General features: G+C 43.2%; 1 protein-coding gene across 1 annotated transcript in view; it reads left to right on the top strand.

Moving 5' to 3' along the window:
• The window catches only part of LOC144828093 (uncharacterized), a 394,020-nt gene that overhangs the window by 232,660 nt on the left and 141,173 nt on the right, over positions 1-20,187 (top strand). Inside the window, exon 4 of the mRNA XM_078686222.1 lies at positions 5,764-5,900. Coding sequence (XP_078542348.1) covers positions 5,764-5,900 — 137 coding nt within the window. The remainder of the gene's footprint in view (positions 1-5,763; positions 5,901-20,187) is intronic.

Raw genomic sequence — 20,187 nt, 5'->3', positions numbered from 1 at the left:
TTATCAGCACAAACCATGTTTGCCAAGTTTGACCCCGCCATGAGTCTGAGTTGTCTGTCGATGCTGGCCTGGGAGCAGTACTCTCCCAAAAACAGGACCATGCTGAAGGACCTCCTGTGGCTTAAGCCAGTCGTGCTCTTACTGATACCAAGCAGTTGGATTACTACATTGAGAAATAAGCCACTGCAGTCTATTGAGGATGTTGCCATTTTCATTTTTATCTTTATGGCCATCCGTTTGTAGTGCACATGGGCCATAAACCACTGATACATTTGTTCACTGGGTCCTCATCAAAGCCACCTCCCAGAATTGAGAAGGGGATCCTTCAGTTACAAGAATACTGTTTCACAGGGGTATACTGACCAGGGTCACAAAATCCGGCAGGCTATCTTTCCAGGCACTCTGGGCCTGCCAATGTCAGTGAAGAGTCAGATTCTGAGGATGTGGAGAAGTACGCTCGACTGGTGGCAGTGCGGTCAAGACCTCTGTCCATCTCCCTGGAGGATATCGTAACCACTACCCAGACAGATGATTGACTTCAGTTAGCTATCTCAGCTCTCTGGAAACTCGCACACCTCAACCACAATGCCTCTCAGGGAATGGATGATCCACTTGATGTTGTCATTATATCATGTCAGACATGAACTTGCTGTTTCCCCGGAATGAAGTCTATTATGAAGTCCTTGCTTGGTAATTCCAGCATCATTGCAAAAACAGGTGGTTGACCTTGCTCACTCTGCCCATCTAGGGGCAGTGAAGACGAAGTCCAGACTTCGATGTAAGGTCTGGTTCCCTAGTTAGGAAGACTGAGTGGAACACACTGTGAAACAGTATTTTATGTGTCAAGCCGCTGGCTCAGCTGAGCACATGGTGCCCTTCTTTACTGTGTATTTCCCCTGTTCCTTGGTACAGAGGGAGTGCTGATTTTGGAATTTACCTGATGGACGATATATGTTGGTAAAAATAGATGAGTTTTCAAAGTATCCAGAGGTTGAAATAGGTTAGTCGATGACAGTTTACCAGACCACACCTTGGTCAGGGCCGTACTGGGAACTAAAACTGGCCCAGGCAAAGAGCTCGGCCGGCCCCCCTGGGAGCGGCTAAGCTGCTTACCAGGACCGGTTTCGGCCATGTTTGTTACAGGGGCAGTTTTTGCAGCAAATGCTGCAAAACAGCCCTGTAACAAAAACAGCCCCCAGGGGCCCAAAATCGGCCCCCACCCTAGCGGCCCACCAGGGAAACACCCAGTGCCCACAATGGCCAGTCCGGCCCTGACCTTGGTTGTAAAAGGTAATGGTAACTCATGGTCTGCTGAACGAACTCATGGCTGAACATGGTTCTCCTTTTTTAAGCCTAGAGTTCCTTGCCTCAAGAGATGTGAACCACCGGAAGATCACTCCCGACGGCCGCAAGCCAGCGGTGAAAACAGAACTCTCCATGCAAATTATGAATGAAGTCTTGAGAATAGCGCTGGCCAACAGTCAGTGCTTGCAGTATGCCTTTGTGAGTATTGTCTCACTCCGCATGTCACAATCGAGTGTTTCCCATTGCTCTGTGCATGAATCGGATGATGGGAGACACCATTCTCACGCTGGAGATCTTTCAGCACTCCAAGAGAAAGCTGTGGATGCATTGCAGCATTGACATTTGCACAACAACAGTATATCAAGGGGAAGCTCAGTCAAGCTGTGGCAGTTTAAAGTCTGCGACATGGTGCTTGTCAAGAACCGACTTTTGGTAAGAAAGTTTGTCGCCATTCGAGATTGAGCTGTGGAGAGTGAGTGCTGTGAAAGGAACTATGTGTGACTGCCCGGAAGCAGGGGGAAACTGTCACGAGGAATGTGTCCCATTTCCAACTGTACAGGCAGCCAGAGTCTGACCCAGGAAATCCTCACTGTGCGTCTCCCACTGCTGAACTTGGAGGTGAGGATGAGTATGTAGGACTTCTGCATAGTGATGTTTCCTCCTCTCCTCTGCCATCAGAGCAGGGGTTCGACCATCACTACAGGCTGATAGATTCTTCTATGTCCCAGGTGTGTGGTGGGAGAAGTCCTTGCCTAGGGTTTTCTACATCTCATGTTGAGCTGGAAGGCAGGGCATGTGGTCCCAGTCAACAAGGGATGGAGAAATATGACCTACATCCTAGACCTGTGGCCTCCCAGATTTTTAAAGATTTTGTGCTGGTGTAAAATGAAGCACTGATCTAAAACAATGATGCTGTAGCTGAATATGTTTTGCCAATTACTTTGTGTGCTGATGGCTAAGTCACTTGCAGGACGTTTGGTGCAGCCAAAAGGAAATGCCTAATGTAGTCAGCCAATAGAAATATTCCTAACTAGTATTGCTGGCTCCAGGTACATGTAAGCCGTGGGTAGTAGAGTTCACAATGTTTTCGGGCAATAGCTTGTTGGTAGTAATGTAATTACATCGCCATAGTCCACCCCTTTAAAAAGCATACATGTTAGCGCGGCTCCTATGGTTGATGTAGGTAGATGCTTGCCTGTATCCAGCACCATCCCTCCACCCAAGTGGGGCACACACAGTGCAGTCGATGCTCTCCCACTGCTCCAGGCCCAAGCCAGGAATAGTTGGTTGGGGGGCCTGGCCCCTGTAATGACAACATCAGGAGTAAGTTACGGGCAGGTTATATTGCCTTAAATTGTTAGAAAAAAATCTGCTATATTAATGTGATTTCAAAACAGATGACGTTTTTTCCTTTGCATATTGTTGATTATAGTATACACTTCCCTGAGGATTTTTGGTGAAAATGTGCAACAAATTAAGTATTTTAAAGCATGTTAAGTAAGAATTAGGATACTTTTATATTACAATATTACAGGGTGACACAGTATGGTCACGTTTTCCACAAGAGTATTTGGGAACATGAATGTGCAGTGGTGTACATTTGACGTTTGCAAGGTTCGCAGCCCTAGTCAAAATGTTTTAAGCAACTTTGGGAATGCCACTGTATCATGCACTTTGTAATCTGCATAGCACAGTTCACATGTTGCATATATGAAGGGAGGCACACAGAGAACTGCAAATTACACGTTTGACTCAGAGAGAAAGACAAAGATGTCACACTACAAAGCTAGTGTAACCTGAGCCAGTGAAAAACTGCAGCAGCAATGTAAGCTGCAGACCAACCAGGATACCAAGTGCAAACTCCTGAATAAGCTGTGCAAAATCCTGAATAACCTGTGCAAACTCCAGGATAACATTTTCAAACTCCTGGTCAACATGTGAAAACTCCCAGCAAATCCAGGCAAGCTTCTAGATAATCTATGCAAACGCCAGGCTGACCTGTGCATGCTCCTGGATAACCTTTGCAAACTCCAGACTAACCTGTGCAAACACCAGGCCCCAGGCTAACTTGTGCAATCTCCAGGCTAACCTATGCAAACCCCTGGTTAACCTGTGCAAACTGCAGACTAACCAGTGCAAACCCCTAGATAACCTGTGCAAACTCTAGGATAATCCGTGCAAACTTTAGACTCACCTATGCAGACTCCATGCTAACCTGTACTAACTACTGGGTAACCTAAGCAAACTCAGGAAGAACATTAATCACAGGATGTAACCTTATCTTGACATTTTGAAGTTGCTTGAGAATTGATGTAAGAAATGACCGGGGCAGCCGGTGCTTTGCGAACATAAAAAAACACTTGCAAAATGCAAACAAGGCGCCTCGCTGAACACAATATAGTTGCAAGAAAGATCACCACAGCTCAGTTCACCCAGAATCCATCTGTAAGCCATTCTTTTTGTGTGGTTAACCATGTCTCTAGCAAACTATCAGGGAGAAATCTAAGCAGAGCAGTTGGACTCTTTAATAATTACCTTCTTAATTTACTTTCATCCTAGGGGGCCTCGCGGGCCTGGCCTAAATGCAAAGTTCAGAAGCCTAAATGTGTCACTGCACCAACCCAAGCCCAAATTATAAATATAATGTGGCTGTTGTGGCACATAAACAGCAAGTATAAATATAACATGTGGGGAGGCTACAAAAAATATATAGGCTGGCCTGGCCCCACTGGGCCCCCATGGCTATGGTCCTGCACTGCTCTAATTTGCTCAACTTGCTGGCTGCTGAATGGAAACACAGCCTTTAGAAATTAGGACCCGGCCATTGGAACCAAGAATTAAAATGCAGTTCATTGAAAAAGTAACGACAAATGAAAACAAGAGTCTACTGCATGTTTCTTAATTAAATCAATTTGTGTATTTCCAGTTTGTAGGTTCACAAAATAGGGAAGGAGCACTTAAAACTTGCCCTGTGTTGGAAATGCTTTCTGTGTTGCTCAATAAACTATTTGATGTGAACACAACACAGTAATTTAAAATGTGGTGAATTCCCCCTCTCCCCAATCATCACGGCCCACTTCGAATAACAAATGCTTTCAGTTCCTCTCTGACTAGTCTTGTGATCTTGCCAGAAAAATGAGAATTTTGCTTTACTGAAAATATGATGTTTAAACTTTGATTTTGAGCAACTAAGAAGTGCTACAAAAATGAACTGAGCCAAAGATGAGAGCCTTGTAAAGCAATTATAACTTAACCATACGAAACGGATGAATATTAAGATCCCTGGTGCAGTCAGTCCAAACATTATTTATCTGTAATTTATGCTTTCTGTTAGGGGACTAAAACAAATCCTGTGCAATTGGAGTAGAAATGTTCTAGAAAGGTTTGGCGGGAAGAGGAAAGGTCTGGCTAATTCAGCTTTAAATGCCAAGTGCTAGCTCACAAGTCCTCCGCGTTTTTTGGTAAAGCTGTCCTCCGACATTTTGGAAAGCCATTTGCTGTTGTCTGTCATTGAAGTGGGCAATCACTCAAGAGTGTTTTGACATTGACGATGATGAATCATCCCTTCTATGGTGACCAAGGGGCAGCCAAAGTCCAAATCTTTAGTCAAGTGTGACTACCACCTCTGCTTCCCAGGCTGTGAAAACTGGTCTGTGGCAGCAATATCAGTATTCAGTGGTGCAGGCCTGTTTGAAGCACTTCAATGGAGGGAAGGCTTACAGTCACTCCATGCATAACGTCTGCAAATCTCCCCAAACTGGTCTATTGCCTTCATGTTTAGAGGGTGCTTATCGTATATATCTGTGTGTGTGCGCGTGTGCGTGTGTGTGTGTGTGTGTGTACACCTTGGGGTTGTTAGTGTGTGTATTCTTGTGTGATTAGCTGAATAAACGGCGGAGTCCATTGGAGTCTAGTTGTGTGTTTGGATAAGTAAAATATAGACTTTGTAGTATTTAAATGCATTATCATCGACTAGCCCTAAGCCATCTCAATGAATGCTTAATTACCACCAACCAAGAGTCAAGTGCTAAAGGGGAGTACTTAGTCATCCAGTTGGAGTATGTTAGCTTTGTGACCCCAGGACAAAAGTGGTAAGCAAATCTCAGTTGCTAAAATTGAGGGTCAATGACCCCGGGCTAACAGTGGGACTTTTCTGCCCAAAGGTTACAAACTCATTAACTTCTTGTACAGCAGAGTGTACGTTTACTTTGTTCTGAAAATAGAAGCAAAGAGAATTAGTGGTTTTCCTGTTCTAAAAAGTGGGATCTTGCAAATAGAATCTCGACCCAACCCTTGTTTATAATTGAAGCGAATGCATCTAGTCTAATGGGCTAGTTCCAAAGTACAAAATAGAAAATAATTAATTCGGCTCTAAAACAAAATGGTTCTAAATACGGTTTTTGCCACAATATTTCATCTGTATTTTCCTTCTAATCTTTACAATGAATTTTGTCATAGATTTTGGATAACATTGAAGATGTCCAGGAGCTCATAGTGACAAAGGAAGAAAAACTACTACCAGCTCTAATTCCCGTGGAAAAAGTACATCTAACTGTCATCGTTGCTCACCTTCAGACTGCAGAAGACGTTCAAAAGTAAGAACTGGCCGGTAAATGAATGATTTCTGTAAGAAATATCAAAATTGTGAAAGTATGTTGTGAATTTTTCAATTCAGTACCACTCTGCTGTTTGACAATGATTTATTTTCATATTGCTAAATGCTCATAGGCTTAAGTATTTCTCGTGGCATTTTTAAAGATATATCAAAGAAGAGTGTTGTAAACACGATATATTAAGTGGATAGAAATATCAATTTGTCGATCACAATCACTGGTTATTGGACCCAGTTCGTTAGTCATTATCCATGAAAGAATTGTAAACACATCTAGGCTTCTGGGTCAACTGTTTATGAAATAGATCATAGATTCCTGAACAGAAACAATTGACATAGACTTGTTGAGGACATTGAAAGCCTCCCTGGGTAGGATTCTCTCACAGGATGGACATACCCCACTTTTTCCCATACCCACCCCCTTTTTGCTTGCCAAACTACAAGCTCCCACCTGAAGAGGACATGTCGGTGGTGTCCTGATGCAGAGCAGCAGCAGCCTGTGCTCATCTGAAACATGTTTACTAAGTAATGCTATAAGGTGGAAGGTTATATGTTATGTTATGTTATGTTATACTGGGGTTTTATATAGCGCACGGCTACTCAAAGAGTGTCCCGGCGCTTTATCAGAATGTGTCTGGAATATGTGCAGTCCCTGTGACAGAACGACAGATCCAGTCAGTTGTATGGCTGCAAACATGTAGCTGAAATGAATTTCCTTCTATAGCGCGAACATAGCAAAAATGCAGCAGGACACTGCAGAGAACCAAAGACAAGCATAGAGTCAACAAGTAACAGGAGAAGTAGCTGTAGCTGGTTGGTGAACTGCTAATCTGTTGTGATGCGGTGTAAAGAAATTATTTCATTGAACCTTGAAACTCTTTGTTACAGAATACGCCTTTAAGCAGGCACTTGCCCATTTAGACACCAGCCCTTGAGCACCTAAAGTTCAGATTGGGAATCTAACACCTTAAGCAGTCTGCTACAAGTGACTCTCTTGCAGTGAACAAAGTAGATGAAGGTGCAAAGGTGTATTTCTTTGAAAATACCAAATGTGCTTACATTGCCCAACAATACAATCACATGCTCACAATTGTCACTTTTTGCATGAATCTGAGCCGGATATATGGTACCATTTGTGTGCGGGTTTGTGGGAACACAGGACGTGAAGATATTTAAGGCTGGACACCAATTCCCCAGTTTTCCAACTCTTATTTGAGACAATTGGCTTTGTGCTGCAGCTTTTCACAGTTTCTATGGCACTGTGGGTAAGAGATTGTGGTGGGTTATATGCTAGCTACTTTCCTGGGTTTCCCAGGGTATTTAGTATTCAGAAATACCTGCGTAAAAGAGAGTCCCCTGGGGGACAGTCCGCCCCGGGCAAAAACTGCGCTGGTTTACTATGCAAACCATGAGGAGATTAATCTTATTCAACCATACTTGCTATTTGCACAGTTTGTAGTTAAGTGAAATCAAGGACAACCACACCTCAATGGGCTCTTCTGAGTTTTGAGTTTTCGAAAATGCTCAGGGGTGTCAGGACACCTTTGGGGCTATTTGGGACCAAATACTTGAGACCTACTTCTAGAAAGTCTGAGTTGTGTTTATTAAAACAAATGGTTTGATTGTTGCCGAGCAGTCTGTGTAAAGAAAGGTGATCTGATTCAGGCAAGTCAAACCCCCCCTGGAGCCCCATCTACCTCAAAGCCCAAATATAGCGTCATTAATTCGCATTTCTTGAGCGCATGGCTACCCTCTTCCACAAAGAGCAACATTCATGCCTTTTATATGAGATTTAGTCCTGTCGTGTCCCACAGTACCACAAACATGTAAGGTACTATATGTTTGGGTGAAGGGTGGAAATGCTGTTTGGTAGGAATTTAGCTGGTCTGCACAGGTTCCAGATGTTTCTGTTCTAGTAAAGGACGGAACATTTACATTTTTCGTTTTTCATTTTTCTTAACCAAGGATTGATGTATGTGTGGGCTTCTAAGTACGAAAATGTGGTGGAATCTATGCAAGCCACGAATGACACAATGCATTACTGTTCCTGGGTCTCTAGTATTCAGGAATATCTTGAGTTAGGAGAGTTGCCGGAGGAGGAGGGTTTACTGATCCCAGACCAACAAACTGTACAGACCCCCATGGTAACTGAGGAAATTGAGTTTTTAATCCTACATTGACTATATTACAGGGACGTCGGTGTAAGACACTGGTGCAGCCACAGATATTTCATAGGTTTCCCCCTGTCCCTAATATTCAGAAATGTCAGGAGTTGATTGATTTTTCGGAGTTCACACCAGCCCTGGGCCAAAATACACCCCGTACCCACCATCCCAAAAATATTTCCAAAGCATTGTTGTCAACCTTTACATACCTTCATTTTTGGAGCTTTCCTGTCGCATTCACTGTGTCCTCCCACAAATGTGAGTTTTCAATATGGACATGTCTGGAAATGCACAATGCTAGAACTGTAGCCCTTTCGCACATATTGTGTTGTGCAGCATAGTATCCAATCCTCTAACAATACGATTGCAAGCAAAATATGGATGGTTTTCACTATATAGTTGCAGGCTCAACATGCAGCGCAGATATTTCAATCTCATCAATAGTAATCATAACATAAACGGTTAACTTTGTTCATCTGGCATATGGAACTTGTTGGACCTGGCCTCTCTGTGGGGTCACCTCCAAACGTTTTGCCTTTTTACCCTCCACCTTTTGCTTAATTCGTTTTCGTTGGCCTTGGGACTCTGTTTATCATTGCTAACCAGTTCTAAAGTACCTGTGCTCTCTTCTAAACATGGCTTAGTTGGCTTATACCCTGATTGGCATATTTAATTTTCCTTTCAGTCCCTTGTAGAGTGGCATACCATATAAACAGGGCCTGTAAATTAAATAATATCAGTTGGTCTGCAACACTTATTGTGCCACCCATGTAAGGAGCACTTTAAAACTTGTTCCAGGCCTGTCATTGCAACATGAATGAAATGTTAAACTGACATTTTGATTTTCCAAGACTTAAACTCCTCTTTTATTCCATATCTCACCATATGGCAGGACCTAGGTAGCCTATAGGGCAGGGTGATGTGTAATTAAAAGTTTGGAATTTTAAATTTCACATGTCCTGGTTGTGAAAAAATACTAAATTCATTTTTCACTACTGTGAAGCCTACCCCTCCCATTGGATAATATTGGAGATTCCGTATTACATTTAACAAGCTGTAATTCCCAATTGGGAGCAGGTAACTATGTCATGTTTGGTGTTTATGAAATTGCAGTGGTACACCTTCTTTAATGATAAAGTCTGATTTTCCATTGCATTTGAAGAAAATGCCACTTTTAGAAAATTGCTGCAGCAACAAATGATGGACGGAATGCTGAATGAATCAAACATTGACCCCCAGTCAAAACATCTGTGTTAAATCCATCATTCTTTTGCTCACTCTGCCATCCTATTGTGGACCCAGCCATATGCAAATCAGTCTTGACCCTGCTCCTCATGGGAACAGTCTAGTCTGAACTGTTAAGCCAAGTCCTCCCTGGACCGGAAACCAACATCCAGGGACCGGTATCGGAGTAACACCCCTCACAAGCCAGGCTAGCTTGAATCAAGTGTCACAGCGAGCAAGGGACCCATGTCTGGGCATACCTATCCCACTTAGGGGATGCCACAGCACTTTTAGAAAATTGGCATTTTCCTGCCCTTAGTCCTTTTGTGCATGCAGCCTGTCTTGGGTCACATGACTGGGTGTAACTGACAACCACACTTGCAACTGAATAGGGTGTGCTGTGCCTCCACACAAAGTGACAAACAGCCCCACATTGCCACTACAGTCTGCTTGGAGCCAGGGGAGTCGGGAAATTCCATGCACTTCAAAGCCACTTTCTAGAAGCTTCTACCACATTCCGGAATCATGGCACCAGGGTATAAAAACGGGACCTCAGACACCAACTCTTCAGTACACTTCTGTCCCTGTGGGTACTCTGCTAGTAAGAACTGCTGTGCCACTAGGAGTACTGCCACTCTGCTGGATTGCTGCCCTGTTGTTCTGCGGTCTTCTACCTGGGTACACAGACTGCATCTTCTGCTTTTGCAGTGCCTCATAAGGTCTAGGTTGCTGGCCTCTTGTTCAGGGACACCGGGACAAAAAAGGCTTCTTTCATCTTGAACGCACATCTGGACCCAGCTTGCCTCCAAGTGGTGCCCCTCCAGTCCTGGACCCTTGGAAGTGGACCTAAAGGACCCCATAAAGCAAAAATCCAGAACTGGGGACTAAGACCAATTTTGAGTCAAAAAGTGCTTGAAGAATCAAGAGGAGACTGGTACCAATCTGCTTTCCTGTGCGCCCAATGCGCATCGCCTGTCGGATTGACTGTGTGGCTTCTCCCGCTATGTTATTCTCCACAGCATCCAATCCTTTTTCATAAACACTTTTACTAAAGGGGTATCTTGCCTCGTGCAACTATCTGCGGCTACAGCCCTCTGCCTTTTCCTGGTGGAGATTTGAGTTCTATTTCAGAGACTCAAGCTGAACATGGAACTCTTCACCTCAGCTTCGACTCAAGCCTATCCAACAACGGTCCTTCCTCGGACACCTCCTGCAACCGTACCTCGCTGAACTTTACCTTCTCAGACACTTTTTCTCAGAATTTCTTCTCAGTCCGAAGGTAGGCTCTGACCAGGCCAATTCCACTTTGTGTATCCGAACCACACTTCGTGATCAGTAATATTTTTTTACTTGCCGAGTCTCGTGCCAAAAGCATTTACAGTTCATGACTTCAATTCTACTTATTGGAGTTTATAGTTTTGGTTCCAAATAATTTATTGAAATGTACTCTTTTTCTAAATTGCTTTGGGATTTTTTTTGTGTTGTCACTTTATTACTGTTTGTGTGTGTCTTAAATATTTTGCACATTGCATCTAAGTAAAGCTTGACTGTTTTTTGCACAAAGCTACCCAGGGTCAAGCACAGGTTAAATTACTGATATTTTTTTTTGTGGTCCCCCCAGCAAGGGATAGTGGCTGTTGCTTGACCAGGGCTCACTCCCAAGTCAACCAGCAACCCAATTTATCATATCATTTATCTGTGTAATCTAATGTAATTTCAAGCAACAACTATTCATTCACACATCCCTCACGCCTTCACTCACCCATTAAACACATTACCATTCACCACACTGCCAATTCCCTTACAGCCAAACACCAGTAACCTGTTAGTCATATGCCAACCACACTCAAGTCACCTTACACTCACTCATCTAACACACTGTCAATCACAACGCAACCGCACCACAGTTGTGTGCACACCTTGAAGCCAGTTGCCTAACACACTGCCACTCACAACATCACTAGAGGGCTAACATCCATTTCAGTACTTGGACATCATACATCTTCAACAACACCCATATACATAACTGGCAATCACGCTGGGCATACATGCATGCCAAGCTGCCTATTAATGATGCACCACCCATGCAAGATACCTATAATCTTGCAGCTTGCACTTCCCACTTAACAGGATCAACACTTTGCATCACTATAATCACTGGAAGCAAAATCTGAGTATTCCTGTCAATCTGGAAAGTCATAGACCGAGTCCACTCCATGATCAGTCACAAATGCCAGGTTAGTATTTGAACCCAGAACCCAGCTCGGTTCTGTTTCTGAGCAGGATTTTCTTAACCAGTTGCAGTGTTTGCTTGGCAAACCTCTTTATGAAAAGTTACTTCTGAACCTAGGTGTTAATGTACACTGGTGTGCTATTTATAATTTGTGAGTGTAGATTTACACCTTAAGACTGAATTTCAGTGTAATGATACCACTAGTAAATTTTTACATGGAGGTGTACCTCTGGGAAAACCGACATTTTCTGCATGGTTTTCCATATGTTTTTACCTTTTGATAGGACCCTATATTTTTGCTGGGTTTAGAACTACATGCACTTTACCCCTGCTAAGAAGTAGTAAATTGTCTGTGAGAATCCTTTTAACCTAGTTGAATTGGAATACTCCTAATTGGACTATTTAACTTACCTATAAGTCACCAGTATATGGTGCAAAATGTACCCAGGGCCCATTAAATGTCACTAGTTGACTGTAGTATATCGTGCAGCACTCGCTACAGTGACAGTGCAAAACATAGCTTAAAGTCTATCATTGAAGTTTGACTGAGGCAGGGTAAACACTGCAATTTGACAGTTGAAAACAATTCTTGTATATATTGATAACTCACCCCTAGGTAGGCTTTGTTGCAGACAGGAAATGTGCATGATAGTCAATAAAAGTAGGAAATGTAGAAATGTAATTTTAACACGTCCTTACTGTGACCCGCACCCAAAAGTTGCTACTTAACTGTGGCAGATCTAGCTGTCCCATGAAGAAAACAAAGTATAGATTATAATACAAATATGTTACTACGCATGATATTACATCGCGTTCAGTTACAATGCAGTCGTTACAACGACCGCGTTGTTTGAACACGATACCTTTACATCACAAGTCATAAGATCGACTTGATGTGGGGGGCGCGCCAGACTTAGGAATAGTATAATATACTATTCCAACTCCAGCATGTGCAACAGTAGGGAAGGTGTTGGAATAGTAAATTATACTATTCCTTAGTTTAGAGCGCCCACTACAGCAAGTCAATTTAATGACTTGGGATGTAAAGGTATCGCGTACTAACAACGCAGTCGTTGTAAGGACTGCGTTGTAAAAGCAGTGCGATGTAATGGCAGCATTGTAAATGCTATTTCGCTTAAAATTCTAACACTGTATCACAGGAAAGGGACTTGCAAGAAAAATAATTATTAAACAACAATTCTAATAGCCGTTAAAATCCATTTCAATGGTGAAGTCAGATTTTTAATACATGTAAAAAATGAACTTGTAGAAAGTTACCGTTCATCTGCTTGAACTGTCTGGAAGCTAATTAGCAAAATCTGCCAGCTTTCAGCTAGAAAATGGCTTGGAATGCATGGGAATAGGTGAGAAATGCTTCCCAGGAGCTACTTGTAGGCGGACTTGAATGGAGAGAGACTCCTCTGAGCTTGGCAGAATATGCAGGGTCAGGCTGTGGGACTCCTTTTAATAGTACAATATCAGATGGTACTGAACAGGTCTGCAGAGCGACATGTAACACTTGGGGGCACTTGAAAGTAAGGGAACAGGATGCCAAGACAATTCTTGTGTATCCACTGTGATGGTGCTGACATAAGCTGGTTTTCCATGCCGTAGGTCATTACCTGGAAGACAGAATCTCTGTATGTTTCTATGCAATGTGGTCCACAGTTTTTTTTCATATGATTTACATTAATGTCATTTTAATATCTTTTTGCAAAAACTACTGTATTTTTTTTGATGTATTGACTCTTTTACTTTTCATATCTGCAATGAACATTGAAAGAGCAATATATTAAGGGGCAGATTTACGAGCCCCGTGCGCCACATTTGCGCCACCATTGCGTCACTTTTGTGACACAGCAGCGGCGTAAACCGTGCGCCATGTTGTGCCCTATTTACAACGTGACACATCTAGGGAGATGCATCAGGTTTCATGTGGGCGTTCCGGGGCAGGGTGGGCGTTCCGTCGCAGAAACACCTCGGAAAAGTGCCTGAGTGAAATCTACAAGATCTCACTCAGTCACTTTTCCGACACCGCTGCGTCAAAACATTGCGCCTGCTTGAAGCAGGCATAAGGCATGACGCACCATTTTGAGGATAGGCCAGGTTGGCACAGTGCTGGAGTTGCGTCGTGCCCGTGACACAACTCCAGCACTGCGCTAACCTTGCGCCTGCAGATGCAACACCCATCTGTTAATCCTTGCCCCATGATGCGCCGCATTGTAAATGCGATGCATCTGTGATGGCGCAAGGGTAAACTTGCGTCACGCATCTTTCCTGGTGCCTCCCTGCTGATTTGCAGGGATGTGCCAGGAAACGTAAATCTGCCCCAGCGGATTTAACTGGTTTGTGGAGAGGGTGATGGTGTCCATGTATTGCAGAGAATACAATAATCTATCATACAGTAAAAGGATATTGCTAGTCACCTGGGAGTTCCATGATCTTTTAAAAGAACCCTGCTCTGAAAAACAGCAGGACCATCAGACACTAAGAAAAAAAAAAACATCTTGTCACCATTTCAGAACTCTCAAAATATATCCTTTTAGTTTTCTCAAGTACTTTTTTGTTTTTTTCTATAGAAAGAATTTAGGTTTTACAGCTTGCTGCCCCTATGTCCACCTGCGTTCCCTCCATTTTCCAAGCCTGGGCCCCTACTCCTGCCCGCCATGGCCTGCTGTGTTGCCACTGCCTTCCTCTCCCCGGGCAATGACAGTACAAAAGACTGCATAGGACCAGATGGAAGGGACAGGGCTCAAACTCGAACAATGGAGGACAGGGTGGCCGGGGGTAGGAGCAGCAAGCTGACCACGTAGGACAGGGGCAGTAAGCTGTCCACAGAGGGCTAACGGTATGGAACAGGGGCACACAGATTGTTAACAGAGATCAGGCATAAGGAAGCAGGCATCTGACTACACTGAGCAGGCTGGCTAGGGCTGGGTTATCATTATGGATCGTGGAGGGCAGGAGCGAGAGGCTGGTGCATGCACATGGAGAGCGCAAAACATGGAGTGGAGGGCAGGGGTAGCAAGCTGACCATGGAGTCATGGGCAACTCAATAGACCACCGAAGGAAAGCGATAGAGGGCAGGGCATGCCCCTGGCAAACAGAGGACAGGGAGGAAGGGGCTGGGTCAGCAAGCTGCCCATAGAGGGCAGATGTGAGGGGTCAGGGCACACAAATGGAGGACAGATTGCAGGCAGGAGTGGCATGCGCACCAATTTGACAACAGAGGGCAGGCTGTTTTGGGCTGCCCAGCAGCTGGGGTTGAGCCTGTGTCAACTCCATGTTACAAATGGCCAAAGTCTGTGTGCAGTGGAGGTGTTGCCTGACTATTTTAAAAGCCCTATAAAGTAATTGAAAAGAAGTAAAGGTTAAATTGACGTTATAGTTGGGTATGGTGATATGAACTTCCCTAACATTAGGGAAACCCAGCTATTCACTGACAAAAACAATGATTAAACTGATATTATAGTCAGGGATGGTAATAAAATCTTAGCTTATATATTTTGACCCAAGTTGATGGGGTCCTTGGGGCCTCAGAGACTTGGGGAGGGGTCTGCTCATCAGTCTTCCCTTTGTTTTACTATGATGACCCCTGGTACCATGTTTTTATTTTTGCAACGATCCTGCGTGATTGCGGCACAAACCCCTTTACCATGGTTGCTGAACAAAGGGTTTGCAATCCTTCACCAATTTATATCAACAGTAGTTTGGGTAAAAATAGGGTTCAGATTTCTGACAGCAAACTATGCTGAATACCAAAGCACAGGTTCTAAGGAGACAGTTTCTGTTAAAATTAGTCTTTCTGGAACTTGATCTGGTTTGCTTGATCTTTTAATCCTGAGCCTAGGTCGTTCTATTAGTTGGGGCCCATCCCTTTGAGATATCTTCCTCCATGTTGCACTGAGCTTTAACATAGACACGAGATATTAATGACACTCACTCAGTCTGCTTACAAGTTGGTACTGTGTCCAAATTTTTCAGATATGGAAGCTCATTTTCTTGGGAGGCCTTGTGCATTTAAAACTGTATCCTGAACTGGTTCCATTGCTATAATGGAAACCTACGAGGGCCATCTGAGGAGAAGAGGCAGAACTGTTAGTTTTTGAGGTTTTTGGCACATTCTAGCCTGCTGAATCAGATTTTCAGTAATGATGCATTTGTGATCATGGCTTATCAGTCCAGCATGATCCAGTCTCGATAGGACTACGGTTCGGTGAGATGTTTGGTGTATAGAAGAGAAAGCTTTTCTCAGGGTGCATATTTTTTGGCTTGGGATCTTGATCACAGCATTTGTCTGAGAAATGAAAGACCTCTCTGTATCACAGATGCCCCTAAGGTTTTTTACTTTTTCTTGAATTGGGGCTTGTTCACACATGGAAACCAAGGTGAAAGGGAAGAGTGGGTTAATGTTAAGATCACGCCCAAAGATAACCTGTTTTTCCCTACTTAAGAAGATGAAGCTCCTTTTTATATTCAAAACAATGCTCCAAACATTTGGTGCTATTTTTAGAAAACGGTCTTTCTCAAGCCAGAGATGAATATGTTTCTGTAACTGAAGGTGGTAGATGTCTATCACGTGGGCAAATTGGCTAATGGACATAATGAATTGGCGTGGGAATGGAAATGAAGCGTAGTACAGTGCACAGGACTGGCTTTCACTAGGATTCAGATTAGCCGACCCAAATCTTTTGCTTTTTGTTAGACTTGAATGGGTTGATCCTGCCCTGCACTGTATCTAATACTGCTGTTCTCTCCCATAGGCGATTTATAAGAGATTAGTGATAATCATAAGCAACAGACAGCTTGTGGAGAAACTGGTCTGCTGATTGGTTCTTGTCTGACAGGGAGATGTCCTCGTCGTATGAAGAATTAATGAGTGACGTTCAAAGGCAGTGCATGGTATAACACTTAGTGCAAAATCAAAAATAATAGTATGGTCCGCAAAGTAATCAGGAAGGGCAAATTGTACCCGGAAAACGAAAGAATGCAGAGGGTAAAATCATTCTAATCTCCAGGTGCCTGGATAAATGAAAAATTACATTTTGAAACTCATTTGAACATGTTAAAAGGCACAGCTTCTGCGTTGACGTACCCATTTCAAACACCTGATGGCAATGTCCAAGGTGGATAGAAGCAAATTAAAGCTGGCATTAATATTTGGAATGCTTGCATTCAGAAAAAAGCTGAGCAACTGCCTGGACAAAGCTCAATGTAGATGCTGCCGATGTCCATTTAATCTGCCGGATTCCAGGGTATCTGCACTAATCCGTCTCAAATTCAACTTAATAAAACAAGACTTGACACAGTGCCAGATTTGTTGCATACTGCATGAAGCTAGAAGCAGCCGTAACTAATTTACTAAAATATCTATTGTAAGAAAGTATTAAAAGGGTCTGGTTCCATTGGAATAAATACTTGAATGAGTCGAGCTAGAAGCTGAAGAAATATGAGAAAGTAATATTCCCATTAAACAGCTGGGAGCTAAAATCCTATAGAAAATCCAGCACGTATGATAACTGACCATGAAGGCACAGGTAACCCTGGTTGAAAATCTTTGGCACGCCAAATGGGCCAGCACAAAGGCAACTGGTATGCCGCGGAGATGCGGATTCATGCCGCTAAAGGTATCCCGCTATGGGCGATTGAGAGGCAATCCTGCTCAACTCTGCAGAATGTGCAGGTTACCACTAGTGTCACTAGTTCAATATTTAGGTACATGCAGGCAACTGATGAGGCAAAGGCGATACTGGTTGCTCTTACTCGAAGCATCATAAGGGCCATACAGCAAGAAACATGAAGACTATATCAGTTGCTAGGAAAGATACCAGGGGGCTTTTCTGTTATGACTTTTGCAAGTAATATTTCTATAGTGTAAAAGGAGAAAGTGGTTTGCTATTGCACATCATTCCCTTAAGCACTGTACACAGTGCAATGAGACGCCCAGCCTAACATTCCAAGATGGCTGCCACAGCTTCTCCACCTGCCATCCGTGCCTGTTATCGCATGCACATTTGGCACACTTCACCACTGGTCCCAAAAACGGCCACGCTTACCTGGCACCCTCCACCACTGGTTGCCAGTGACCGTCAACAGCCCACGGCCTTCATACGTTATTCTGCTATCGCACATCATTGCCTTAAGCACTGTATAAAGTGCAATGAGACGCCCAACTAACTTTCCAAGATGGGGGCCATGGCTACTCCGCCGGCCGCCCTCACTGTTATCGCATTTGCCTTTCTCCCCCTTCACCATTGGTCCAGACAACGTCCAAGCTTACCTGGTACCCTCCACCATTGGTCACCAATAACAATAGCAACGGTCCCACCCACCTAACACTGAGCGATCCCGGCCAGAGTAGATACTGGATTACAGTCTGGCCAATTTAGGGCACCTAAAATTTTGCTCGCCTTCCTCCTTTCATTCCATTCCAGACGAGCATAGGAGGGGTAGGCCTCTGGTGCTCTCTACAAAACCATGTGAGTACAACCATCATCCTGAGCCATCAACAGGTAGTGTCTCTCTGCACTTCTTGGAGGATATTTTATCATTACCCTTACTTGCTAACACCTCTTTGTTATGTTTTAGCAGTTATTTAGCAGCAGTGTGCTACCTACTGCTTTCGACCTCAGGGGAGTTACTGATTGATCCAAAGGGTAATATCCGTGCTCTCACCGTTGGAGATTTCACCACCTCATTTATGTTATTTTGCCATGTATATCCTAAAACTAGTGTTGTGTTGTTTTTCATGTGTGCCCACCTGCCTGCTGATTGTATGTACACTTTCAGATTGCAGCGAGTTTTCAGCACCAACAAATGCATGAGTAGGTCTACCATTATGAGACATGAGCAACTTGAAAAGCACCTTGTCATGTATTATGAAAACTGGTCTTTCTAATGTTTCTCTATATTCTACATTTCATCTAGGTTAGACAATTGAACTGCAAGGTATTTTCCAAGAGGGGAGTTCCTGGCACTACACATGACTTCCTAGGTGTGGGGTAGGGATCTATTTGGGCCTGAGGAAGCACCAGGGATCCAACTGTACCATTAGGCGTGAAACATGTCAACCTGACTGCACCCATTCAGCCTGGCTACCTTGGTCTATTGAGCCCCTATGATAGCCTAACCCTGTCAAGGGAACCACCATATTAACAACAGTTTGGTATCCCTTAGACAGTTTTAGTTTTTCTTTTTCTTTGACTCCACTTTATGCACTCACTTCACCATACACGTTCCACGTCCTCATACATATATGGCTCATTACGGCTAAAAATAAAAAGATCTCTGATAATGCGACCCTTCGTGGGGCCTGTAGGGCATTGCAGCGCCAGCCCTATGAGAAGCACACAATATGATGAAGCATGACATCCTTTGGATGTGTGAGGGCACCAAGGAATAATCATTAGGATCTCATAGGATTCTCCAACTGCTTTCTTTTTTCCACTATAGGAACAGTACTTTCTTGTATTGGTGACAAAGTATTCCGGACCATGGGTACTAGACCACATTATATCCTGGTACCCGTCCCCTTTATTTTGTGTATTTTTAAAGTAATATGCACTGTATCTGTTTAATAAATGTTTAACTCTTTGTAAGCACCTAGACCAGAGTCATTTTGGCTCCACCCTTTTATGTTTGACAAGGCCATGTTTATATCTTTACATGGCCTCATATATTCATGTGACACTCTCATTAACATGATGTGGGGCATTGAACAGTTACAAAAAGTGGATTTATGATGTAATCTCAACATTTATACAAGTGTGCAAATTTATGTTTTCCTACAGAACACCGAATTGCAGTTCCCATGCATATCTGCATTTGTGTGGTGTGGAAAATGTTAACTACGATAAATCATATATTCTTTTGAATAGTACTCTGCATCTATATTGTAACTGTATATGGATTCATAAGCATGTATTTAAATATGTACTGAAATGTTTGCCATGTTAATCTAGACCACTGGCCCTAAGCATTTGGATTTCTTAATGTTTACCCTTCAACCAGATGCTTGTGCGGCTTGCAATGTTTTTCTCTCCTCTGCAGGTGCAGTCGTAGGATCTCATGAATAGAGAATGGCACATTGTATGTGAGAGATAGTCATTGACAATGATTCTCTCTCACATACAATGTGCCATAGGGGGAACTTCTGTCTGTGTGGGATTGGGAGACAGGAGGAATCCAAAGATTTTCTGATGTGCAGATCAACGGAAAGGCGTTTCAAATGTGGTTGCCTAGTTTTGCTGTGTGAAAATGAAAAGTAATGAGACACATGAGATGGTGTACTCAAATGTTATTTTGTGGGTTTTAATTGGTGATCACGCTTAGGTTTTAATCAGATTCCTTTTAGACTCAAAAGGGTATAGAGCTCTTTGCAATATATGTTGTGTGGCTTTATGCTATACAATACTCTTTATTTTGGAGAACTTCTACAGACGTTACGCTATACTGACACCTTCCTACTTTACTGCATTAGGGTTTCCCCAGTCAGTGCTTTTGATTCAGTTTTAGTTTAGGAGATTTAGATTTGCTAATGCGTAATAGACAAGAGGACCGCAAATCTTATACTGGTCATCAAATTTTATGCCTTATCTTCTGAATTGCTATCACCAAATTCCTTGTATGTTTCATGTTATTGAGGCTGA

Source organism: Lissotriton helveticus, chromosome 4_1, assembly GCF_964261635.1.
Source record: "Lissotriton helveticus chromosome 4_1, aLisHel1.1, whole genome shotgun sequence".
NCBI classification, from domain to species: domain Eukaryota; kingdom Metazoa; phylum Chordata; class Amphibia; order Caudata; family Salamandridae; genus Lissotriton; species Lissotriton helveticus.
Note: the sequence above shows the minus strand (reverse complement) of the source record. Positions and strands in the feature narration are given on the sequence as shown.